The sequence below is a fragment of the Sus scrofa genome, chromosome 14 (assembly GCF_000003025.6).
Source record: "Sus scrofa isolate TJ Tabasco breed Duroc chromosome 14, Sscrofa11.1, whole genome shotgun sequence".
In the NCBI taxonomy this organism is placed as follows: domain Eukaryota; kingdom Metazoa; phylum Chordata; class Mammalia; order Artiodactyla; family Suidae; genus Sus; species Sus scrofa.
The window spans coordinates 129306468-129332544 of NC_010456.5; the positions used below are offsets into that span (position 1 = coordinate 129306468).

Here is a 26077-nt window from a genome sequence, read left to right on the forward strand (position 1 = left end):
GCGCCTGCAACAGCATCTCCATCCTGTTGTCAGTGAATCCGGTGAGATCAGAATCCATGTTTGCTTGAAAGACCCCCCTCCCCAGACAGAGGCTGGCTAAGTGGCCGCTGGGGTGGAAAGCCAGCTGGACCAGCGGGACATGGACCCTGGATTTTCCCACTACCTGCTTCCCACTTCCTGCCACAGCACTGCAGAAAGTTTCAGGGGCGGTGAAGGGTTGAAAAGAAAACTCGGGAGAGGAACTTCCTGGGAAAAGCTCTTACTGTGTGCCAAGCCCTGTTCCGAAGACTTTAAAGAACTCACTGAATCGTCACGTCTACCCTAAGGATTATTAGTTCTATTTTAAAGATGGAGAGATGAAGCCGTAGAGAGGTTACGTAACTTGTTCACGGTCCCGCAGGAAGAAGCAGAGACTTCAGAAGCCCTCTTGACACTTGCCCGTCCTGCTCTCCTGAGATAACCTAACCTGGCTCCCTGCCTTGGGCTCTGCTTGAGTCCCTTCTTGACTGAGGGGCTGTTAATGGCCAGGGAGCTAGGGTGCCCTTTGGAGAGCAGCAGTGTTCCTAGGCCATTTCAGTTTGCCCAAGCGCCCAGCACTGCATTGCTCCCCACAGAGGGCCCCTGCTGCTTGAGCCACACTCAGAATGGAGGTCCGGGCCTCCAGCAACCCTGGTACATTGGGAGGTGGCCCCAAAGCCCGTCCTTGGGGACCATTCCTCCAGTTCACCCCAAGGGGAAAGAGGACACCACCTAGAATAGGCCGCAGCACCCACGGGCATCTCAGGGGCCACCCAGGCCAGGGCCTTGCACAGAGTGTTAGCAGTAGATTTCCAAATGCAAAGACACGTGCATCTGCCGTGGTTGACCAGCCTGGGGCCAGGACCCCTTTTGCTCCCTCCCCCTTCCTGGGCCCTCCTGGCTTTGAGAAGAACCCTCATGGCTCCTGGGACCCAGTTTTAAAACGACTGGGCTAGGCCAGATTCTGTTTCCTAGATGAGGGAACTGAGGCCCAAAGAGGGCCCGGACCCCTGAAGGTCATGTGGCTGGAAGAGGAACCTGGGACATTCCTCCTTGGGCTTTCCACACCCCCGTGCTGGAATATGGAACAAAGGCATGAAAAGGAATGCTTCCTGACTTCGTTTTCTTCCTCCTCTCCTGGCTGGCCTGAAGCTGGGCCTGAATTCCTCTGAGGCTCTTATTCTCAGGGCCAATACTTTCTCAATATGAGACATCTGTAGTGTGCCAGAAAAGCAGAGAGGCTGCTGGTGCTAGAAGTTCCACCATTGATGCATCCACACTTTTTATTTTTTTAATTATTTTTTTGCTTTTTGGGGCCACATCCACGGCATATGGAGGTTCCCAGGCTAGGGGTCTAAATGGAGCTGCAGCCGCCTGCCTACACCACAGCCACAGCAACGCCAGATCGAGCCTCGTCTGCGACTTACACCACAGCTCACGGCAACACTGGATCCTTAACCCACTGAGCGAGGCCAGGAATCGAACCTACAACCTCATGGTTCCTAGTTGGATTCATTTCTGCTGCGCCATGAACGGAAACTCCCGCATCCATGCTTTTTAAATGGAGACGCCCTTCGCCGGGGCACCGCTTGGCCCTCTCACACTCTTTTACTAAGGGGGGGCAAAGTAACATTGTTTTAGCACCTACTGTGTGCTGCGTGCTGTACCTCTTTATCACAGTCTGTCCTCATGACAGTCCTGTGTATTAGACACAATTGTCCCCGTCTTACCTTGAGTTCAGGCCTTTAGCCATGAAGAGCGAAAGCTGGGGAAATTGAAAACAGAGACAGAAACAGATACTTGTATGCAAATATCCACAGCAGCGTTCTTCACAATAGCCGAAAGTGGAACCAACCCATGTGTCCATCAATGGATAAATGGATACAAAAAATGTGGAACAGCCAGAAGGAGAATATTAGTCAGCCACAAACAGCAGTGACATCCTGATACTTGTTAGACGTGAATGAACCTTGAAAACATTATGCTTAGTGAAAGAAGCCAGACATAAAAGGCCACGTTATGTAATTCCACTTCTATGAAATGTCTAGAATAGGCAAATTCATGGAGATGGAAAGTAAATTAGAGCTTACCAGGGGCTCATAGGAGAGAGGGATGGGGAGTTATTGCTTAATGGGTGCAGTTACTGTTTGAGATGATGAAAAAAAATTGGAAAAAGATGGTGGTGATAGGAGTTCCCATTGTGGCTCAGTGGTTAACGAACCTGACTAGCATCCCTGAGGACGCGGGTTTGATGCTTAGCCTCGCTCAGTGAGTTAAGGATCCGGCATTGCCATGAGCTGTGGTGAAGGTCACAGATGTGACTCAGAGCATGAGTAGCTGTGGCTGTGGTGTAGGCCAGTGGCTATGGCTCTGATTGGACCCCGAGCCTGGGAACCTCCATCAGCCCTAAAAAGACCAAAAAAAAGACAAAAAAAAAGATGGTGGTGATAGTTGAGATTGTGAATGTAATTAATGCTGCTGAGTTGTCCACTTACAAATGGTTAAAATAGCCATTTTTCTGTTATGCCTCTTTTACCACAGTAAAAGAAAAAGAACTATAACCCCGCTCCGTCTGATTCTAGAACCCATGCCTTTTCTTTTCCACTGTGTCGCCTTCTTTAAAGTTAACCGGAGACAAAAATTCCCCCTGAACCAGCTTCCCAGCGGCAGCACGAAGAAGCGAGTCTGGAAGGACAAGTGGGCTGTAGGCTGTGCACACTGGCTGGTCCCTCCTGCGCCCTGTCCAGCTCTGGCACCGAGCTTTTGCACTATGTCATGAGCATGCTGTCATGTCACAATCTCCCTGCATGGCTGTTTTTTAACAACAGTGTGATTGTCCTTCAACTGGACACGTTTTTTCCTCTCCCCCAACCTTTCCTGGAAAACACATCCTCTTTGCCCACAGCCTGATGTCCTGGGGCTGGTATGCCAGCCAGGGCTCCTCATAGCAGGCCTGAGCGTGCCCAGCTGGGTCCCTCTTCCTTTCTCGTGACCTTCCAGGGCAGAAAACTGGATGTTCCTTTGATGCCAGTAGAGGCGGCTCTGCCTCCGACCCCCGTTCCTGTGTGTGTTTATGTGCATAGTGTTTCCTGCCTAGAGTCGCTCTTTTTAGGCTGGAGACAGAGAAAAAGCAGCCACAGGCTTCCCAAGGACAATCTCTCCTGCCCCCAGCCTTGCCCTGGTCGGACGGCCTTGCAGGTCTCTGCGCTGCCTGGGCTGGCCCACTCTGTGGCCGGACAGGCCCTCCCTGTCTGTGGGCCTTGGCAGAGAGATGATAAGCTGGGGGGGTTCAATTGAATCCCCCGGGGTCTTAGGAGCTGCCTGCCCCTCCTTCACTCCCAAGCTGCACGGAATGAAATCTTTGCTGGAGAAAATTCTTCCAGGGCCAAGATATTTCCAACACAGTTTCAAATGGAAGCCGGTCGGAGGCCATGGACTGGGAGAATGTTCTGGAAGATGGAAAGTTGGCTTGCTGCGCCTTCCGCTCTCACACACACAAGGATCGAGAGACTCCCCCGGGCGTGAACATCCTGCACCCCAGCCCCTTCGGACCCGGCTCCGCTCACTGATACCCGCACATGGCCACCCTGACCCAGAGCAGAGTTGACCAGATTTAAACCACTTGCCAGGAAAACCCCCCGCTTCTCTGGGTCCTGAGAGCCGGCCCCCGGCCTGTGTAAACAGCAAATCATCTCCCACCTCTCACTCGGGGCCTGCAGGTCTCGACCGGGGATTATCAAGTTGACAGAGCCCGGCTGGCCTCGCATCTCCACGTCCAGGCGCATTTCGTTCTGTTAATTATCCTTTTTTGCCTTTGACGTAAAAAGTCAAGGTCTGGGTCATGGCCACTTGTGTATTTTCCTTTCTTCCTCATTAAAGTTGCCCAGCTCTCAGGGCCTCTGGCTAAATTCTGCCCGTGTTTAAAAATGTCCTCTCTCACTTCCTGACCCCTAAAAATCCTTCATCCTGATTTCTGCGAAGCCACTTGAACAGCAAAGGAAGTAAAGGACAAGGCCCTTTAAGTCCCATCTGCTTTTCCCTTCTTGGAGGGTTGTGGCTGTTTCTCAAGGGCTGTGTTTCTGCACTTTGCTGACCCGGGGACTGTGACACCTTGTGACCTGGGGTGGCCAGGCCAGCAGGGGCACGCCGGACAAGGGCTGGAGCCCTCTGTGGTGGCAGGCTTGCTCAGAGCACTTTCTGGCCCCATGGCCCCTCACCCAGTTACTGGTTTCTATGAACCTGCCATCTGTTTGGGGTCCTCGAAGGCAGTCCTGCCATCTTGGATTTGTCCAGAAAAGGGTCGACTTTTGGTTTTGTCAGAACCCCAGTCTTCTGAGAATGCTTCCCAGAGTACAGATTCCAGGAGGGGCCTCCTCACTGCCTAGCCAAACGCCCTTCATCCTCTGAGCCTTTTTTTTTTTCCCTCAATTTAGGGCCACACCCGCGGCATATAGAGGCTCCCAGGCTATGGGTCAAATCTGAGCTTCACCTGCCGGCCTATGTCACAGCCACAGCAACACCAGATCTGAGCCACGTCTGCAACCTACATCACAGTTCACAGCAATGCAGATTCTTAACCCACTGAGCAAGGCCACATCCTCATGGATACTAGTCGGGTTTGTTTCCACTGAGCCTCGACGGGAACTCCCATCCTCTGAGCCTTGATCAGCCCTCACCTGAGCTCTGAGCTCTGCTTCCTAGGGGCTGAGAGGCTACACCACACTCGGCCACCCCCAGTCCCCACCAGCCTTGAACTCCTGCCATTGGCCGAGTGGGTCAGATTAGGAGGTCCTTGGGGTGGAGCTCATGACCTGGGCATGGACTGAATTAGCTCGGACCCCAGCTGGAGAAGCACCAGGCTCCTTGCTTTCTGACTGGTCACAGCAGGAGCACCCCCTCTAACTCTCCTTGCAGAGACAAACCCCATCCCCCGAAGCGTCTTCCTGGCACAGCAGAGGAACCACGGTCACCATCCCCAGAGTCGCCCTCAAATTGGTGTAAGAGGTCATTGCCCAAAGACTTGAGGAGATGGCCCAGGTGGCTGCATGTGTCTGCATCATAACAGAACCATGGGCCTCTCACGGAACACTGGGCTGCTTCCCAGCACGGTCAGGCCGCTGGCCTTCCCACCTTCTCCAACCACGAGAAGCCGCGGAGCGTCCCGTGAGCCCCGCAGACTCGGGGCCTTCGGCTGTTCATCACAGAGAGATAAAGGCACAAAGTGGCCACTGGGCAGGAGGCCGACTCCTGGGTGTCCCTCCGAAAAAGGCCCCTTCAAGACTGAGCGCCATCTGTCCGAGACCAGGGAAGATGCAGATTTTGTGGGGGCTGAAATTTAAATAGTGTGGGGAGCATCTCTTTAGGAATAAAGAGTGCAGAGGGATCCCGAGAGTGAGCACAGCAGCCCCAACCAATGCCTTGCAGGGTCCGTCCTTCTCATCTGAGATCTCGTTTTACGGGAAGTGCTTGTGCAGAAACGCCTCCCCTCCCGTCTCGAACACGCCGGGGGGTCCCACGACTGCAAGTCAAGGGCCCAGAGCTTCAGCTTCCTCTGCTTCAGTGTGGATTGCTTCTCAGTGGAGGCCGCACCCACCGAGCTTAGGAGAGACCCCACGAGACCTGTCATTGTTCCAGCCTCGGCCCCGAGGACCTCCAGCCACCAACCTCCTGTCCAGCATGTGTCCCTGTCCAGCGGGGCTGCATCTGGCAGGGTGCTCAGGCCGTGCCGTCCAGCCACCACGCTGACCACATGGACACTTGGGGAGGAGTTGCTGTTTCTGCCGAAAGGTGCAGGATGCGACAGCAGGCTCAGAGCGAGGGGACCAGAGCCCACGGCCCTTGGCGCTGGGCCCCGGGTCAGTTCCCTTTCCCCCCCAGTGACCAAGATAACCACGCTCTGCCCTTTGCCTCGGTTCTGTTCCTGTCTGGGTTCGGGGACTGTGCCGGCGGCCTGGCTGGTATGGAACAGGAGCTACTCCAGATGCACCCAGGCTGCGTGGCCATCGTGTTGCCACATGGCACTGAAGGTTCTGATTTAAAAGGTGGAAGAATGACGCTTTTTCTTCCTCAGCCAGACCTTAAATCAAGGCCTGAGTGAGGCAAGGCCGCCCGAGGCTGCCGTTCAGTGGACGCTCTCCTTTGTCAGCTTGGTTGTGATTGTACGAGCAGCTTTACTTTCAAAACCAGGGTTTGGGGTGGAATGAGCCCCCTCTTTGCCCACCTCCTGCTTTCTTCACCCAGTTCCCGTCCCTAGAGTCAGGCAGGCTGGGCTGAGTTAGTTTACAGAACTCGGAACCAGCCAACTTGAGTCGGGGCAAGAGAAAAGCGAGGGGAGGGAAGCCTTTGGAGGGTCCAGGCCACCTGGCCCAACTCCTGATTTTGCAGATGGTGAATTCATCTGGATTGTTGGCGGCAAGAGGCAGATACCCAACTCCCAGTGGCTCAAACAAAGGAAGAATTTATTGGGTGGGTGGGGGATGGTTTAAATGAAACTGGGAGAGACACAGTGGCACGCGGGCTGAGGAATCCCTGGCACCGGAATGCTTCTCCAGGGACAGCTCTAGATCCTCCCAGCCTCCAGCCCATCGCTTCTGCTCAAGACAGGCATGCAGACCCATTATAGGGAAGAAAATCCCCAAGAACTTTGATCGGCCACTTGTCCCAAAGGCAGGGGGCAGGCCAGATGACCTCATCAAGGGACTTCTGATGGATGGAAAGACCCCCTTTCTCCACCGCCCTCTTCCCTGCTGTAAACACATATTTGCATGTAGACACACATTTGTTCAACAAAGATCCTAAGCTCCTACTATGCACCAGGACCATGGTCAGTCTATTTCAGCAAAGCAGGGCGGAGAGATTACAGGTTGTGCAGCCGGGCAGGCCTGGATTTGAATCTCAGGTCCTCTGTTTACTATTCTGCCTACGGGCATGTTTGGCATACTTGCTGCTCACCAGCCATGCAGAGCGTTCCTGCCCCTCAAAGAGCTCCCTAAGGCTCAGCGTCCACATCATGATGCTGGAACAAGCGCCACCGATGGCATCATTCTGGGGAGCCACAGAAGTGGGAGCTGGTGGGCCAGTGATGGTCAGCCAGCCCCTCTCCTAGGTGCCCGTGATGCCTATGGCCCGGGCTCCTGCTAGAGGCCTGATTCCCGCCCCTGCCCCTGCCCACGGCCAGGCCCTGGCAGGCGGGTGCAGAGCTTCCTGCGGCTGACGCAGATCCCCTCTGGAGGGGTCAAGGGGCGGCCAGGGTACAGCTGTGGGAGTGCCCTTCCCTGTTCCTATCCTGGAGGAGAAATGGGGTGCCCCCCTCCCTGAGAAACAGCTGCCTCCATCCTGGTATGGGCCCGACAGGAAGCCCCCCAGGCAGCCCCTTGTTTGGAAGGAAGGGGACCCCCGGGACCCTTTTCTTCCAGAGTGTCTTGCCTTTTTCTGGCTCAGCTTTTCCTGAAAGCTGAGTCTGTCCACGTTGAGAAATTGCAAATAGTTTACATGGGGAATGTCAGCTGCCCACATATGAAAATATACACATCATTAAGCCCTAAGTGCTTGCGTCTGGAGATAGAGCGGACAGTCTCCTGGGCTGACCTTTTGTTCACTGATGGAACCACTGCTAATGAGTATGGAGCTCCCAGGAGGGATGTTTTCATATGTTGAAGCGAAGCATATGCTGGCCATTAGCCTCTGTGTGTGTGTGTGTGTGTGTGTGTGTGTGTGTTACACACAACAGTGCTATACAAATAGTGCTCGCCAAAACATGCAGAGTCCACTGCACCTCATTGTTCAGCCCCTCCGGGCCTCCAGAGAGGGCTTGCTCTCCAAGGCCAAAGTCACATCCTCCTCAGGCTATTCGAGAGAGACCATGGCAGCCTTGAGGACTTGATGGTGCTGAGGGATGAGGCTCTCTGACCAGATTGCCTGAGTGTGAACCCTGTCTCTGCTCCCATGCTAGCTGTGTGATCTTGGGCAAGTTACTTAACTTCTCTGAGCCTATTTCTGCATCTATCAAATGGAGACAATAATGATACAACCTACTTTGAGAGGATTAAAAAAAAAAGGAAACCCAGTGAAAATCTCCAGGACTTAACACATACCGGGTGCTCAAGAAATAACAATGATGACAGTTGTCACTGGGAGGTGGGATGGGGCGGAAGGTCCTGCCTGCTCAGAGAATCATCTTGGATGAGGCTGTGAAGACTGGGTAGGATTAGTGTGCCTTGAGGGGACAGGGGTGGGAAGGGCTCCTTCCAAGGAAACAGCAAAGGCCCAGCAGCTGGAAAGCTGGAGCTCGCCCAGGAAACAGCGGGTGTGGGGTGAGAGCTGCGGCAAGCAGAGGGCGCGATGGGGAAGCAGCTCAAGAGGGGCATTTGGGTCAAGAAGGCCCGGACGTGGTCCTTTGGCGGTGCTGTGTGCTGTGGCAAAACTCCCTTGGGGGCTGGGCGTCCACATCAGAGCAGGTGGGAGCAGAGACCTGTGGGGGGCTCCCTGGTTAGTCCAGGCGAGAGGTGAGGGTTCCAGACACCAGTGCAGGGGGGATCGAGAGGAGGGGCTGGGATGAGTGATACACAGGAGCTGAGACTGCTGTGCGTCTGTCCTTACCTGCGAATGGCGACAAGCTGGTTTTGAGTGGGGCCAGTGAGCAGGCTCAGGATACTTGGTCTGGAGCCCTTGCAGCTCAGATCCACTCCCTCCCCCAACTCTGCCCCCCATAGTGCCTCCAGGGTTGGTCCTGGCTCCGCCCTGGGCCCCCACTGTGACTTGGAGGGGTCCTTTCTTTCTGTTTGCCCATCTGTGCCACAAGTGGGTTGAATCAATGAGGCCCTGAGGGTCTTTCCAGGGGAGGCTCTGTGTCCTCCTGCTCCCTCTCAGGTCCTAAATCTCTGAACAAGTACAGGGCGTGGGTTTCCAGGAGGCTTCGCCGACAGCAGAGGCGCCCACTTCAGGAGCACTGGCGGCCCGAGGCCTGGGAAGTCTTTCACGGCCCACCCCTGGGCGCCGCCAGGGACATCAGCCAGGTACAGTGGATCTTGTCTCCACTCTGACACCTTGAAACAAGTGACTTGGAAGCTAGGAGATGCTGTGGGAACGAGGTCCTCAGAAAGGTTTTCTGATGCAGGAAATAAGGCCCCTTCCTGAAATAAGGGAGGCGGCGGCGCCAAGGAGAGCAGGGGGCAGTGATGCCAAGCGCCCTGACGACATCACCCTCGGGGCTGATGACTCAGCCATCAGTGAGAACCAGCCTCACAAGACCTGACCCGCGGTGACCGTCCCATTTATTGAACATGATCAGATGAGTCCTCACTCTGAGCAGCAACCCCCCACCCTGCGCCCACTTGCTCAGTCTCCGGGCCTTTGTCCTCAAGGCCCCTCCCCCCATCCCTCCCCCATTACCCCCACCCTGTGTAAATTCCTATTCCCCTGTAAGGTGCAGCTCCCTCTCATTTTCCCCCCAACTGTTTTTACAAAGGCCGTCAGCCCCCAGGCTGGTCTGCCGTGGGGTGTCTGTGAGCGCAGCAAGGGCTCAATAGTGCCACCTCGTGGATTGACTGCTGGCCTGACCGAGCCTGGGTGACCTGGGCCCTGGAGGCAGAGCTGGGGTTGGGCTGAGCTTCCAGGGTGGGTTTCCATCCCCCTCACAGAAGTCACTGAGGGTGGGAGAGCCTTGGGTGTGGGGGATGCTCCTGGACTGAGTGCTGAGGTAAGCACCCAAGGGGAGGCTTCGTGCCCAGGTCAAGCCCCCGCTTTCCCCACCACCCTCCCTCCCTCTGCAGCCTCGGTCCCTGAAACACCAGATAATCTCTGTTAGCCTGCAAGTTACCCCAAACCCAGCACCTGCTCCCCCTTAATCCATTACTGTACACATGCAGCTTCAGGACAAGTCCTTAGCTCTTCTCACCAATCAGAATCTACCCCTGACCCCATCAACCCCCAACTAGCTAGCTCTTTTTCTTCTTTTTTTAATTAACGTATAGTTGATTTACAGTGTTGTACCAATTTCTGCTGTACGGCAAAGTGACTCAGTCATTCATACATATATACATTCTTTTTTTAATACTATTTTCTATCATGGTCTATCTCAGGGGAGTGGATATAGCTTCCTGTGCTGCACAGCAGGACCTTATTGTTTATCCATTCTAAATGTAATAGTTTGCATCTACTAGCCCCAAACTCCCAGTCCATCCCACTCCCTGTCTTCTCCCTCTTGGCAACCACAAGTCTGTTCTCCATGCCAGTGAGTCTCCTTCTGTTCTGAGGATAGGTTCATTCGTACCATATTTCAGATTCCACGTATGAGTGATATCATGTGGTATTTGTCTTTCTCTGTCTGACTTATGAGACTCTCTAGTGGCATCCATGTTGCTGCCAATGACATTATTTCATTCTTTTTCACGGCTGAGTAGGATTCTATTGTATGTATATGTACCACATCTTCTTTATTCTACCCTCAGTTGATGGACATTTAGGTTGTTTCCATGTCTTGGCTATTGTGAATAGTGCTGCGGTGAACATAGGATGCATGTATCTTTTTGAATTATAGTCTTGCCTGGCTGTCTGCCCAGGGGCGGGATTGCTGGATCATACGGTCATATTTTATCAACTGTTCTTCTTTAGAAATCCCAAGGCCTCCAGTGCGCTGCATCATTACTGGTCTTCAAAACCGTCTGTGTCTGAAGAGGTTTCCTTGTTGATGGAGCGGAGGAGGAGAGGTCGGCTTAGGCCACATGTTGAAGCTGAGGAGCAGTGAGGCAGCATGAGGGCACTGAGAACTTAATGGGGGGGGGACAAGAGGGAGGAGAGAGTTTAGGGAGGTGTGAAGGTCAAAGCCCCCTGGGCCCCTGCAGCCATTTCACTGGCCTATCCCACTCATGGGCAAGGCAAAGGGCTCCTCTCAATGCCCTGTGGAGCCCAGAAATCCAGCCACGCCGCCTTCCCCTCTTGCCGCATTCTGGTCACCACACAGCAGGATGCCCAGAGCCAAGGGTGCGGCTGAGCCATAGGGGTTGGAGGTGCAAAGGAGCAGGTATTCTGAGGCCACAAATAGGCTGAGCCTGTCCTACCACATGGGCCGGGCCGGCTGCCTGGCCCCACCCACGTGCAGCCCAGGTTCTTCTGGTACCAGATTCAAGGTCAATTTCACATTCCACACGGAGGGAGGGAGCGGGTTCTTTTCCTTCTGGTGAAGCGGGCTTTTATCCAGGGGCCCGGACCCACAGAAAGTGGAGAAAGCACACCCGAGCTTTAATGCCACGTCTGGGCCCACGTTCAGCCTCAGGGGAGAAAAAATGGGGAAGAGTCTTAGCCAAAGAGGAGAGCGAGGCATCTCCTCTTGCTCCCCGTGTGATTTCAGGGGCAGGACAGGTGACCCTGCGGCCTGCGGGTCCTTTCTCCTCAGGCCAGCGTGTAGAGCTCTGTGGTCAGCAGCCTGGGGCGCACATAGCCGTGTCCCCGAAGCCTGTCTTTTCTGCATTAAGCTGTCCTGGACTTGACTGTGGAGCCCTCCTTCAGGGCAGCTGGGGCTCATCCTGCCGCCGTCAGAGTGGACATTCTGTGTGGCCCGGTGGCCTGGTCGCATCGCGGTTGTCCAGCTAGTTGGCTTCAGCTGACCAAGACCATCAGGAGCCAAGCCTTCATAGTGGAGCCACCAGCAGAGAAACTCTGTCCCCAGTCTTCCCATCCTCTGAAGCCACAGGGAACCTTGGTGCCTCACTTTGCCGTGTTGTGTTAAAGTTAGGGCCTGCAGGCTGGAGCCACTCAAGGAGAGCAACTGATGACCAAAGAAAGTGTCACTTCAGGCCACTGCTGGCCTGAGGGGGTCCCAGGCCCCAGAGGGAATTTTACCAGCTACTTCCTCCAATGCCCCGGGCTGCTTTTCATCCTGCAAATATCTAAGGGCCTGGAGGTCCTTTCTGTTGGGTCGGGAAGGAGAGGGACACCTTTGGCCTGGAGGAGAATGACTCCACCCCTTCCTCCCCATCCTGACCCACAGTTTCACCCCAGAGGGACAGTCCCTGCTAGAAGGGGTCATAGCACTGCCCAGCCATGGCTCAGCTGGCATTCCTGAACCCTCAGTGCAGTGAGGGTGACATTCCTGTCTGGAGCCCACCTGGCCCATAGGACATGCCTCTCACTTCGTCACAAGCCTCCTGGGACCAGAAGGGATGAACTTCCTGGAAAGAGATCTAAACGTGTGTGCAGTTCTCCCACCTTCAAGCCACAAAGGGTGGAACGTGGTTACGGGGACCCAGCGCCCTCTGAATGTCTGACGGCCCTTTTTCCTACGTGATGCGTCAGACTTGCATGTGGGCTGGGGGAGCCTTCTCAGCGGGGCTCCCTTTGAAACCAGCTGGGGGGAAAAGGACCGACCCTCAGATGCCATTGATGCAAATAGCCAATGTCCCTTTGAGCAGTGGTTCAGCCCACCCCCTTGGCAGGTTTGGGTTTCCGTTCCCAGCTTAAACCAGCCAACAGCTTCTTATTCCCTTCTTATTGGCCAAAGTGTCACTCCCCAGAGTCACTTGAGAAGGGGCTTGGTTGAAATTGCTTAATCTCTTCATGTCGAGCCAAAGGCTGAGTTTAAACCTGTGGTCATTAAATCAAACGCGTATTACCCGCTATTAACTCCCCTCAGGGTTTTGGCTGTGGGCAGCCTCCCCAGAGCCCTCCTGCCAGCCAGCCCCAAGGAATGTGTGCTGTGACTTCTCCCACAGCTGGGCCACCCCCAGACTCTGGAAGCCCCTCCATCTGCTTAGGAGTGTGGTTGACCAGTTGGATGGCCGATTGCCGGCAAGTGAGAGGAGCCGGGGGCGGGGGGGGGGAGGTCTGAAGGCGCCTTCTGCTCTGCCTCTGACCCCACCCTCTGGGAAGCTTTCCTAGATGACTCCCCCACTCTGCCCCTGCCTCCAGCCCAGCAGCCCACTGCCCCGAGCTGCATCATCTTCCATATGAGCTCTGGCTGCCTCTGCTGGAGGGCCTCACTGTGCCACGTCAGCCCACAGCTAAGGCCACACTGCAGGGGCCTCCTGGAAGGTGGAGGTGGGTGAGGAGAACATAGGTGGCCCAGACACCCCACCACCTCCAACCAGACTTGACCTAGACCCACCCAACCTGGGGTAAATCCCCTCTCTGCTGCTTATTGGCTGGGTGACCTTGGGCAAATGTCTTAACCTTTCTGAACCTTGGTTTCCTCATCTGTGAAATGAGCATCATAATAGTTCCACTTCGTAGAGCTGTAAGGAAGATCAAATGAAAGAATGTGTGTAAAGGAGTTCCCGCTGTGGCTCAGTGGGTTAAGAACCCAACATAGTGTCCATGAGGATGTGGGTTCGATCCCTGGCCTCGCTCAGTGGGTTAAGAATCTAGCCTTGCCGCAAGCTGTGGTGGCAGATGTGGCTCAGGTCCAGTGTTGCTGTGGCTGTGGCGGAGGCTGGCCACTGCAGCTGTTACCCCTAGCTCAGGAACTTCCACATGCTGCAGGTGCAACCCTAAAAAGAAAAAAAAAAAAGGCACAAAGAAAGAATGCATGTAAAGTATTTCGCACGGTGCCTGACCAGAGTGGGCCTCAATGGAAGGAAACCGTTGCTACCCGTTATATTGTGTCTGTGGGTTTTCCTTCAGTATTGGGTCTATAGATACATTTCATTTGGAGGAAGAGTAAAGGAGTTTGCTGTTTAAAAAAAGCTTGAGAGCCATGGAGTGCCACCCAGCTCATTTTATATATCCCTGTAGCCCAGAGAGGCAAAGGAGATTTTCTGGGAGGATGTGACCTTATTTATGTCTTACGGAGAGAAAGTGCTTTGAGGTGAAGGACGACACTGGCTTCACCTCGTAACACCCGTCCCCGCTTCTGGTGGCAGTGAGGCAGGGCCACGGCCAGGGTCCCACAGCTATGAGCAGCAGGTGTGGGATTGGACCACACACCTGCCAGCACCCAGGCTGTGCCCGTGTCGAAACCCTCCGCTCGCTGCCAAGCCGTCCCTCCACCTGCCCCCGGCCAATTGCCGACCCTTCCATGCCTGGCCTTGATGGGCCGGGGGAACCTCTCACACCCGCCCTCTGAGGAGACGGACCCCAGCGGCTAATGGACGGGGGCAGCTCTGGGGGGCTCCTTATGCTGTGAGCGCTCACACCCCTCACTCGGTTCAGCCCAGGACATGGTGACGATGCCGTGTCCTGCAGATGGAGACAACACCCTCAGGGGAGGAGCTGTGTGGCCTCGTGAGGTCACACACACCGGCAGTGGCAGAGCCAGAAATCTGCCCCTAAATCTGGCCGATTCACCACCGTTCTGCCCCGCCACCTCCCCGCACCCCATCCCAGTGCCCAGCAGCCGGCCGGCTCCCTCCCTCACTGATGGCACCTCTCCTCTTCCTCCCTCCAGTCTCCAGGTTTCATCGCCCAAGTCGGCCAGGACCTGGTCTCCCAGGCTGAGGAGAAGCTCCTCCAGAAACCCTGCAAAGAACTCTTTTCCACCTGCGTACAGTAAGTGCTCCGGCCGTCGGGTCTCCCTCCCTCCTTTCCCGCCCGCCCGGGCATCAGGCCCCACAGTCACCTGAAAAGGGGCTGCCTCTAGCCTCTGCCTGGAGTGCCGGGCGCCCGGGGCAGGGCTTCAGTGCCCATAGCGTCAGTGCCCGCGGCTGTAGGCTTCTTACGAAGGGAAACGGTACCAGCGTGCCACGCCCAAAGAGAAGAGCTGCTTCAGATGGTGCTGAGGGCAAGCAGCTCTCCAGGCAGAGACAGAGGAACGGGCAAAAATCGGACCCAGGAAGAATTTGACACAACATTGTAAATCAACTATATATTTAAAAAAAAAAAAAATCAGACCCAGTCTGGGTGATTTAGAAATCCTCCCCAGCCCCCACCCACCAGCACTGCTGCAGGAGAGGGGCTGCAGGCGGCCCTCTCGGCCACATCCCATCACCTCGTTGCAGGCTGTACGGTGACCCTGAGACATAAGACAAGTCGGTGGGTGTGGTGCCAGCTGTGCACCAGTTAAGCCCCATCTTCCCACACACACGTGCCGGGAAGGCGTAGGCAGCTAGACTCACACAGCCCCCTGCCCCCTTTCATTGTGACATCTAGGCACACGAACCTACATACATGCCCAGATCACAGCTGGCATGAGTCCTGTGGGCTTTTTGTGCACCTTTGTTCAGACTTTGTGCCACAGACATTAGTGGGGCGCCTGCTGTGGACCTCACACTATGCTATGTGGGGGAGACCTTGTGAGCAAGAACCCAGTCCTGCTTTCATGGACCTTCTTGCCAGCATCCCATGCACTATGGGAAAAGCCGGGACATTCAGGAGGACAAATGTGGGTCCCCGCCCTGGGGTGGGTGCTGGGGAGAGGCCACCATGAGCAGAAACTAGCCTGATTGCTGCCCTCTTGGAGGTGGCGGAGGGTCAGCTCTGACAACAAGTGAGGTCCCGGGTTGTCCACTTGACCCTGAGGGTCCCTGGGCTGTCCACTTGACCCTAAGAGAGTGGCCATCCTGGCCCACAACGCCGGCCCCCATTCTCAGGTTTGGCAGGACACCAGCATGTCCCCCACTCTGCGTGTCCCCTCCCTTCCCCAGGTCCCAGGTGCCTGGTCTAGATTGGTCAGCATGGCCGCTTTTTAAAGGGTGAAGCCTACCCCTGCCTGCAGCCAAGTTTAAAACCTTTCAGGACCTGGCCTAGGGCCCGGCCCACAGCAGGTGACCAGGAGATTGTGCTGCAGCATTGAGAACCTTCCAGAGGCTTCACTGGTCCTGACCAAATCCAGAGCCTGCGCCCCTCTGCCCCTTCCCAAGACACCCAGCATCCCAGAGTCTCAGTCTCTCCCCTGCACTTAGTTAAGTATCCCCCTGTTCAGCTCCTGTCTCTTCTCCCCAGCCTCCCAGGACCTCACCTACCCCTGACTCATGATAACATGCCCCCCAGGGTCGTTTATTGATCTGTTATGTACCCTTTGTGTCCTCCATCACGCTTGCTGCGTATCCCGGAGCCTGGAGCAACGTCCACGGCCAATACTCGCTAAGCCTTTGCAGCACCCGTCAGTTTCACACAGCCTTTGTAGGATGATGGGGCCTCTCGCCACTCCTGCTGCATCTGTTGGAGGCCCCTGTGTGTTTGCGTTTCCAAAGTCTGGAAGTGGATGAGGCCCGGCTCTAACCTGCTGAATGAAGCTCTGTCCACCTGCTCCAAGATCAAGATTGTAAGCCGTCCACCTCTTTGTTTCCCCTGAGCCAGGTCCGTCCACGAATACCTGCGGGGAGGACCCTTCCACGAGTACCTGGACAGCATGTATTTTGATCGCTTTCTCCAGTGGAAGTGGTTGGAAAGGTGAGCACTCCCCAGGCACACCCACCACACCAGGGTGTGCCAGTGTGCGTGTGCCCGTGTGTGTGTGTGTGTGTGTGTCTTGGGGAAGGTATGGGTTTTTCACTTAAGTCATATAGAAATCTGTTACTTCCCATGGTCCAAATAAAATTAAACGTTCTCCTTCCGTTAGTTAAGTTCTTACATATTCTTCTAGAAATGGTCTGTGCTGATTAACATGGACCGACACACACTTGTGCATGTGTATACTCAGCATTGTGTTCTTACCATTTTGGTTCACTGTCTTTGGGAATTCTTTCTCTGCCAGCAAATAAAGAGCTGCTATATGCTTAGAAAGTTCTGGAGTTCCTGTTGTGGTACAATGGAAATGAATCCGACTAGTGTCCATGAAGATGTGGGTTTGATCCCTGGCCTCGCTCAGTGGGTCAGGGATCCAACGTTGCTGAGAACCGTGGTGTAGGTCACAGATGTGGCTTGGATCCCTTGTTGCTGTGACTGTGGCTGTGGCCAGCAGCTGTAGCTCCATTTCGACCCCTAGCCTGGGAACCTCCATATGCCTTGGGTATGGCCCTAAAACGCAAAAAAAAAAAAAAAAAAAAAAGAAGAAGAAGAAGAAGAAAAGTAAGATCCATCATGTAACCCACCCCACGATGGGCGCAGAGTTTGTTCTCAATTTTGCGTTCAGCCTTCACTAAGTAATGTATGACTTTGTGCATACAGCTTCATGTACTTTTGCAAACACACCCATAGAAATTCCCAGCAGAGAGATTTCCCACTTTGAGGGGACAGCTAGATCGTCCTCTCCAGCCGCTACCCCAGTTTCCAGCCCTGCCAATGCCAGGTGCCTGCCTCCACCCCTCTGCAGCAACATTGCTCCTGGCACGTGAGAGCGGGGTTTCCTGCTTGTGTGTCTTTTCATCTCTCATCATGGGTGAGACCGGGCATCTTTTCATGTTTTGCTTGCCACCTTACTCTTTGCAAAGTGCTCTCGCATGAATGGCAGTGACTTGGAGGGGCAGAGGTGGCCTCCGTGCAACTGAAAAGGAGGGAGAGGCAGGGAGGATGTGGCTAACTGGGTCACCCAGCCATGACAGCACAGCCAAGGGCAGACTCTGGCCCAGGACCCCCAGATCAGTGCTCTGCCCACCACAATGTTTCAGGATTCCCAAGCCGGCAATGCCTGCATTAAATCTATTCTATGTGAGCTGGTAGGCGAGGCTGGGAGTGTCGCCCATGGCCATCGTGGTCAGAGAGCAAGGAGCCCTCCTGGTCCTGCAGGTGTATTGACATCGGTGCTGCCAAGTCCCCTGCAGATGCTTAGGACATGAACCTGCAGGACACGAAGCCCCAAAAAGCTGCATTCACGGTCTTTCCCTGCCCACTTCAGGAAGCCCTGAGGAATCTCTCTGCCCTGTAGCCCCTGGGGGACATTTCTCTCCACCCCGACAGAAGCAGGTGACATCGAGCAGCGGATGGCCTTCCCTGTTGACGCACTGCCTGCCACTGGCCACCTTGCTGTGCATATCATGGCTCCAGGAGATAGAGAGGCCAAGCCTGGGTCTGTGTCCCGTTCTGCCTCCTCCCAAGGGGCCCTGGGAGGGCACACCTCTCCACAGCTTGCTTCGCTCACCTGCAATGTGGGGATGATAACAGTGCCTCCTTGTGGGCATGGGGCAGGGATGAGAGGAGACAGCATGGCCCACACCTCAACAAAGCCAGCCTCGCAGATGCAGGAGGGAAACGGCTGACCATAACCGTTGTGAAGAGCTGTCACTGAACTCACCGGCATCACTGTGGCCGTCGCCTCCCCTGTCTGGTATTGGAGGAAGCGGCTGTCCCTTGCAGAGGACAGTCTGTTGGGAGCGGCGGAATTCATCTTGCCCCTCCTGCCACTCTGGAGCCCCGATCTGCACCCACCTTCCAGTGGGGGGCAGGGGGGGGCAATGGAGGGTCAGGACACCCAGTGTGGGCTCTGCAGCAGGCTGCCTGGACTCCAGCTCCAGCCCCCGCACCTACCAGCCGTGACCCATCTCATTTCACCTCTCAAAGCCTAAGGGTTCTCATCTGCAAAGTGAAGACAGTAGTGGTCGCACCTCCTGGGGCTGGTGTGAGGATTACATGAGTCCAGGTGCACGTGGCTTTGAGCAGCAGGGTCTGTTCCCATAGAGACCCCCAGAAGGGGCTGTGTCCTTTATCCCTAGAGTTCTGATAATGACATCTGACACTTAGCATCTCACAAAGAACCTTCCCATGCATGTACTGTCTCAATAGCTACATTTTCCTGAAGATGCAAGGCTCAGAGAGGTTGATGGGTTAGCCCTGGGTCACACAGCAGGGGCCTGGCTAGGCTGGAACCTGAACCCCAAGTCCCTCACTCAAATCCTTCACCCTTAGCCCACCCAGCACTGCAGTTCTAGTGGACTGCTTTAGCCATGGCCACCAGCTTTCACTTCACTTGTCAGTACCAAACACACGAAACAAAGAAACGGCCTTTTCAAATCTGTGTGCCGCCTGCAAAAAAGTTATGACTTTTTGAGGGTCTTAAGCAGTGGGAGCCAGCAGGGCAGGACTCTGGCCTAAAAATGCCCTATATGACTGACAGCACTCCGCCTGCCCCCTTTTGTTTTTTCTTGCTAACCAGATCACGGCCTGCTGGAGCTGTGCTGTTGAAATATTAAAGGGATTCTTTTCCCTCCCAAGGTTAACCAAGAAATTCCTCGGAAATTGTGTTACACTCGTTTCCCCCAGCAGAGGAGTTCTGCGGTGATGTCAACCGACTGTTTGTTCTCCGTGTCTCGTAAACTGTTAGGCCCGGGCGCCTTCATGTGGTTTCAAGGGCAGCTGGAGGAAACGCTTCCCAGGGCGGCACAGCGGGTGCAGGCGCATGGCAGCTGCTCTGGGCTGGGCTGCCCGTTCGGAAGATGCAGGGCGAGGGGGAGTCCTGAACCCGGGCAGTCTGTGCAGGGGTTGGGCCCCCGCTTCCTACAGAAATGCCAGAGAAGAGAGAACGAGTCACAGCACGTGGATTCGAGACAGGCGTGCCCAGGAGTGTCCGAGAGTCTTCAGGGCTGTCCTAAGAGAACAGCGTGGTGCCAAAGAAGCTGTGATTTCCAGTGAAACCCAAATCCTCGTCAGGACCCAGCAGCGAGAAGAGTTTCCATGGAAGATTCATTCAGGAGCTGCCGGTGACCAGAGGCTCACTGGTCTTCCTCAAGCTGACCCAATTCTTTGGTCCAGTTTGGCCTCACCAGTCCCTGCCCTGATTAAGACTCTTGGGGTGGGTTTGAGGGGATGCTCAAAAATAATCCAAGAGAGGCATTCCTGCTGTGGCACAGTGGGTTAAGAATCCCACTGTAGCAGCTCAGGTCAGTGCAGAGGCATGCGTTCCATACCCAGCCGGGCACAGTGGGTTAAAGGATCCGGCATAGCCACAGCTGCAGCGTAGAACACCGCTGCGGCTCAGATTCCATCCCTGGCCCGAGAACGTCCATAAGCCATGGTTGTGGCCATTAAAAAAAAAGAGAGAGAAAAAAAGGCCAAGAGAGCCAAGAGTCAATTTGAGCATAAGCTGCTCGTTCTTACCCATTAATCAACTGATGGACATTTAGGTTGTTTCCGTATCTTGGCTGTTGTGAATAGTGCTGCAATGAACGTGGCAGTAAAAAATGATAATGTTTATATAATGGACTATTACTCAGCCTTTTAAAAAAGGGAAGGAAATCCTGCCATTTAGGACAACATGGATGGACCTGGACCACATGATGCTAAGGGAACCAAGCCAGACACAGAAAGACAAATCCTGCGTGACCTCCCTTATAGGTGAAATCTAAAACCGTCAGGCTCACAGGAGCAGAGAGCAGAGCGGTCCCGGCCAGGGGTGGGGAGGAAACGGAGAAAGGGGATGTCGGTCAAGGGCACAAGGTTTTCGTTATGTGAGATGAGTAGGTTCTGGGATCTCCTGTACAACACAGTGATGGTGCTTAGCGGTACTGTATCTATTGTTCGCTTGCGGTTTGCTAAGAGGGTAGCTCTTAACTGCTTTTTTTTTTTTTTTTTTTTGTCTTTTGTCTTTTTAGGGCCACACCACAGCATATGGAAGTTCCTGGGCTAGGGGTCTAATCGGAGCGACAGCTGTGACTGTGACCTACACCACAGCTCACGACAATGCTGGATCCTTAACCCGCTGAGCCAGGCCAGGGATCGAACCCGCAACCTCATGGTTCCTAGTCGGATTCGTTTTCGCTGCGCTGAGATGGGAACTCCTAAAGTGCCTTTGAAAGAAGGGAAGGAGAAGTTCCCGTTGTGGCTCAGTGGTTAACGAACCCAACTGATATCCATGAGAATGTAGGTTGGATCCCTGGCCCCGCTCAGTGGATTAAGGATCCAGTGTTGCTGTGAGCTGTGGTGTAGGCTGGCAGCTATAGCTCCAATTCGACCCCTAGCCTGGGAACCTCCATAGGCTGTGGGCGTGGCCCTAAAAAGACAAAAGACCAAAAAAAGGAAGGATAAAAGAAGGGAGCGTCGGGGGATGGTAATTTTGTGAGGTGACAGAATGGTAATTAGCTTGATGGGGTGGTGGTCATTTCATAATGTATACATTTATCAAAACATCAAGTTGTGCTCACTTTGTCGATTATATCTCACTAAAGCCAAAGAAAGGGGGGGAAACCCTGAATTTTCTTAGCCAAACAGGCCAGCGATGAAAAACCTCAAGCTGTCTGCAACACGGAGTCCTTTGCTGAAACTAAATGGCCATTTATTTATTTACTCCAAGAGTCCCATCCTTGCCTGGTGATCAGAGGGTCTGTCTTAATAGACATTATAAATGACTCTGGCTAATTAAAATGGGGGGTCGGGAGAGGCAAAGTGATTCGTCATAAATGCCGCTTCTGGCAGACAGGATCTCTGGTGTTCGGGGGCGGGGAGGGGGAATGTAATTGACTCCCTTGGTGATGGGAAGGCTGGGGACAGGAAGCCAGAGAGTCCCCAGACTAGACGTGAAGACCAGCAGCCTCTGCCCCCGGGGAGGCCAGGTCTTCCAGGGGTGCAGCCAGGCGCTATGGGGGCACCTCTGCAGGAAGGAACGGCCAGGGCGCCTGGGGACAGAGGTGCAGCCGCCTGCCCAGCAGGTGTGGGAGGGCTGTGGTTTCCTCTGTGGCCACCGTGGGACACCGAGGCTCTGTGGCTCCTGGCCCCTTCCCCCTCCCTGCGCTGAGGACACAGCTTCCCTGGGCGTTTAGCCGCATGATTTGCATTTGGGAGAGAGAGGGCAACCACAGGGAAAGTGCGGTGAAGCAGCCTCGGCTCACATTTTTGAGCCTCCTGCTTTTTCCTCCCAGCGCAGGGTGGAGGGCTGAGGCCTGGGATTTGAACACCCAGCCCCAGAGCAAGTCCCCGAGGGAGGGTCCCGTCTGCAGCGATGATTCCTGGGGGGCCCCAGGGCCCGGTATGGGGGGCGTGAAATTGAGCCTCACTTTGGCTGCTCTCAATGCTGCCGTTGTCTATTTCTTCTGGATTTTGCATTTTACTACTACAAGACTCAGGTTGGATTTTTGCTTTTTTCCAGGCAACCGGTAACCAAAACCACTTTCAGGCAGTACCGAGTACTAGGGAAAGGGGGCTTTGGGGAGGTGAGTGAACGTCCCGAATTCATGGGCAGTTGCTGTACTCTTGCCCCCTTTTCTGTTCCTTCTGGTTGGCCTGAAGTGTTCTAAGCAGGGCTTCTGAGCCAATGGCTCAGTCATACGCCCCCTGGTGGAGAGGGAGGGTGAGGCTGCAGCCTCTGGGGAGGTCGGCTGTGTCTAAGGTGGGAACCGTGCCTGGCGGGGCAGGTGAGAGGGAGGTGCTCTTGGAGCCAGCCTCAAGCAGCATTCAAGTCTGGAGACAGAAATGGGCACTTCTGGTTGTGTTTGGAGGGAGAAGTGAGGGCGTGAGGGGCCTAAGCAACCTGGCCTGACCATGTGGTTAATTTGCACTGTTGCACTTAATCTGATCTTCCCAATACATGAGGGAAGCCTTGTTATTCCCATTTTAGAGATGAGGAAAGCGGAAGTTCAGAATGGTTAGGTGACCCAGGCAAGCTCACCCAGCCAAACAGGGGCAGAACTGGAATTCCCTGGGAGCTCAGTGGGTTAAGGATCCAGCATTGTCACTGCTGTGGCTCGGGTCACTGCTGTGGCATGGGTTTGATCCCTGGCCCTGGAAGTTCTGCATGCCATAGGTGCAGCCAAACAGGAAAAAAAAAAAAAAAAAAATAGGGGCAGAACTAAGACCAGACCCAATGCTCTGGTTCTCATTCCTCCGAATTATAAGGGTCTCCCTCCCATCGCTACCCCACTCCCCAAAAAGCCTCTCTGACCAGCACCTGGTGCTTGAAAGTCCCCATTATCAGTGGCCACATCTGGTTGGAAGCTTGAGACAGAGAAAATCTGGTTGCCTCTGAGAGAGGCCCAGTCCTTCAGGCCTTGGCCAGCCATCTAAACATGGGTGTAAATGGCCGATTCTGTACCTTCAAGGGCTAGGATGTGCCTAAGGTGGCACCAAAGCCAGATCTCAAGGGCAGGACCCTGGGACCAGTGGGTCCAGGACTCAGGCATTGTCGGGTCCGAGGCTGGGACACCCACGCTGCGGTGCAGCCGGCTCTTGGTTCCCAGCCCTGGAGACACAATATCCTGACCTTGAGGGAGCTTCAGGCCGCCTCGTTTCACGTGCCCTGTGCCCTTGGCTTCCTCCTTGCCCTTCAGGTCTGTGCCTGCCAGGTTCGGGCCACGGGTAAAATGTACGCCTGTAAGCGCCTGGAGAAGAAGAGGATCAAAAAGAGGAAAGGGGAGTCCATGGCTCTGAATGAGAAGCAAATCCTGGAGAAGGTCAACAGTCAGTTTGTGGTGAGTGTCAGGGCTCCGGGACAGGCCCCCTCCTGGCGACAGGACTTCCATCCCTTGGGAAGGGGGTGATCTTCCGGGGGGCTGGTCCTTGTCCGCCCAGGGCATGGAATGCGGTGAGGGGAAATGAGCCACAGAAAGGAGCCTGAAGTCCCCTCCGTCACAGGGCACCTGGGGGTCAGTCGTGGCCACCTTGTCCCGTCCCTGGAGCTAGCCTGGCTCCCCTCTAGTGTGAGACCAGGTCCGGCCAGGGACCAGCCAACCGCAGGGGAGGCTGGGAAATGTGGAGGCGGATGAGGGTGTTTGGCCATCTCTCAATGTCTCTGCTACTTGTTATTATAAAAAATAATATACACGCAGGTAAAAAGTCAAACAGCACAGTAAAGTTAAAAGCCTCCCTCTTTGAGTAATCATTCCAGACATGGGTTTTTTTTATTATTTGCATTTTTAATGGCTACACCCATGGCATACCGGAGTTCCTGGCCAGGGATTGAATCCGAACTGCAGCTGTGGCAATGCCACGTCCTTTAACCCACTGCACCAGGCCAGGGATCGAACCTGTGCCTCCACAGCGACCCGAGCTGCAGCAGTCAGATTCTTAACCCACTGTGCCACAGCGGGAACTCCTCCAGATGTGTTTGATTCATGTACAGAGTTGCTTGTTTTTAGCTAATGGGATCTTACTACACATCTTAGGCTGCAGTGTTCTCCTCCTTAAATTGTAGATCTTTTTCAGTAACCAGGCCTATAGCTGCACCTCTTCTTTTAAAGCTGGGCAGCAGTCCCCTGATGTACAGGGAAAGAGATAGGCCATAACTTGTAGAGCCGACCCCCATGGATGTACAAGTTGCTTCTGGCTTTGATGCCACCACAACAGACAAGGCTGCCATGTCCATCCTCCAGCACCCCTTTGGCATGTTCTGGGGAGAGGGTGCGTGGTGGATTCCTGGAGGAGGAGTGGCTGTGTCAGAGGGTGTGTGCATTTCCCCAGTTACACACCACGCGGCAGCTGTGCGTGAAGGCGAAGGATACCATCAGCCTGCTGCAGCGGTCTTTCCCTGGAGTGGGTGGGTTTTATAAGGTGATGCTCAGAGCGGGCAGAAGTTTTAACCACCTGATGCACATACATGTTTTCATGACGGAAAAGCACAGACACCTGCTTTCAGGATCCCTGGAAGCGCAGGTGCCGGCTGCCCCTCACTCGCTTTGCCCCCTCATCTGGAACCACCGAATCGGACTGAGGGGCAGCAGCAGGGGGACGGTGAGGCTGGCGGGGTGCAGGGGCTGGTGTGAAGCTGCCGCAGCTCCCTCACCCGAGCCTCCGCGCAGCTTCAAGGGCCCCAGGGAGGAGGAGTGGAAGTGGGGGTGGCGGGTCCCAGAACCTGACCGCAGGGCCACCTTGGGCTCCCAGGTCAACCTGGCCTACGCCTACGAGACCAAGGACGCGCTGTGCTTGGTCCTGACCATCATGAATGGGGGGGACCTGAAGTTCCACATCTACAACATGGGGAACCCTGGCTTCGAGGAGGAGCGCGCCCTCTTCTACGCGGCGGAGATCCTGTGCGGCTTGGAAGACCTGCACCGCGAGAACACCGTCTACCGGTGAGCGGACGTCCGGCCCTGGCCCCCATCTGAGGCCGAGCAGCTGGGGCCCACCCTTCCCCGGCCTGGACTGGACCGTCATCCCCTGGGAGGTCGAGGCCGGGTCGTTGCCCTCGAGTCGAATAGACGCCCACCCTGCAACCGAGTAAGGTGGGGGGCAGGGAGGGGCGCTTAGCGGGGCCAAGTGTTGCCTCAGAGTCGATGCGGTGGGGCCACGTGTCCCTGCCCCCAGCACCCAGGCAGCTCAGTGGAGCCTGGTAGCGGAACCAACCCCAGGAAGGCTTTCGTAGGGTCACTGCCACCACAGGCATCGCCTGGAGCCCAGTCCCTCCGAGACCGCCTGGCTTTGTAGAACCAGGTGGTCAGATTCTGTGAGCCTCAGACTCTTCTCACAGCCCACCTCAAAGAATCTTGAAAATCTGGAAAATGCCCTCATGCATTTTATAGACATCTGAAATAGTCCATCATGTGTTAAAATAGTGGCTCGTGTTATCTTGAATGGAACTAAAGTGACATCTCATTTCCAAAGGTATCCAGTGGAATCTAATTGCTCCAGCAAATTAATGTTCCACCATCATCTAAAAAATGCATGACAGCTCTTTAATGGTGAAGAATTTTCTATCATTTTCTTACCCATTCTCCTGTACCACCACAGAATATTATATATATATATATATTTTTTTTTTTGCATGAAAGTCATTTTTTTAATGGCCACACTCGCAGCACATGCAAGTTCCTGGGTTAGGGATTGAATCCGAGCCCCAGCTGCGACCTATGCCACAGCTACAGCTGTGCCGGATCCTTTAACCCACTGTGGGGGGCCAGGGATCAAGCCTGCAGCTACCCCAGCTGCTGTAATCAGATTCTTTTTTTTCTTTTTTTTTTTTTTTTTTTGTCTCTTTAGGGCTGCACCCACGGCAAATGGAGGTTCCCAGGTTAGGGGTCCAATCAGAGCTGTAGCTGCCGGCCTCTACCACAGCCACAGCAACGTGAAATCAGAGCTGCGTCTTCAACCTACACCACAGCTCACGGCAATGATGGATCCTTAACCCACTGAGTGAGGCCAGGGATCGAACCCGCCACCTTATGGTTCCTAGTTGCATTCATTTCTGTTGCGCCATAACAGGAACTCCTGTACTCAGATTCTTAACCCACTGCGCCACAGAGGGAACTCCACATAAAAGTCATTGTTCCGCATTCCGCTCTGAAATATACGGATATATAAGATTTTTTTCAAAATTTGCTTTGACTACATGGCT

At 54.6% G+C, this 26077-nt stretch overlaps 1 protein-coding gene across 4 annotated transcripts in view; it reads left to right on the forward strand.

The window, feature by feature from the left end:
• GRK5 (G protein-coupled receptor kinase 5) overlaps positions 1–26077 on the forward strand; it is a 237203-nt gene that overhangs the window by 192535 nt on the left and 18591 nt on the right. For all 4 annotated transcript variants that reach the window (XM_001928584.6, XM_021073444.1, XM_013983798.2 and 1 more), the window contains 5 exons: positions 14396–14496; positions 16246–16338; positions 21902–21965; positions 23079–23219; positions 24628–24818. In XM_001928584.6, the coding sequence (XP_001928619.1) occupies positions 14396–14496; positions 16246–16338; positions 21902–21965; positions 23079–23219; positions 24628–24818 (590 nt within the window). The remainder of the gene's footprint in view (positions 1–14395; positions 14497–16245; positions 16339–21901; positions 21966–23078; positions 23220–24627; positions 24819–26077) is intronic.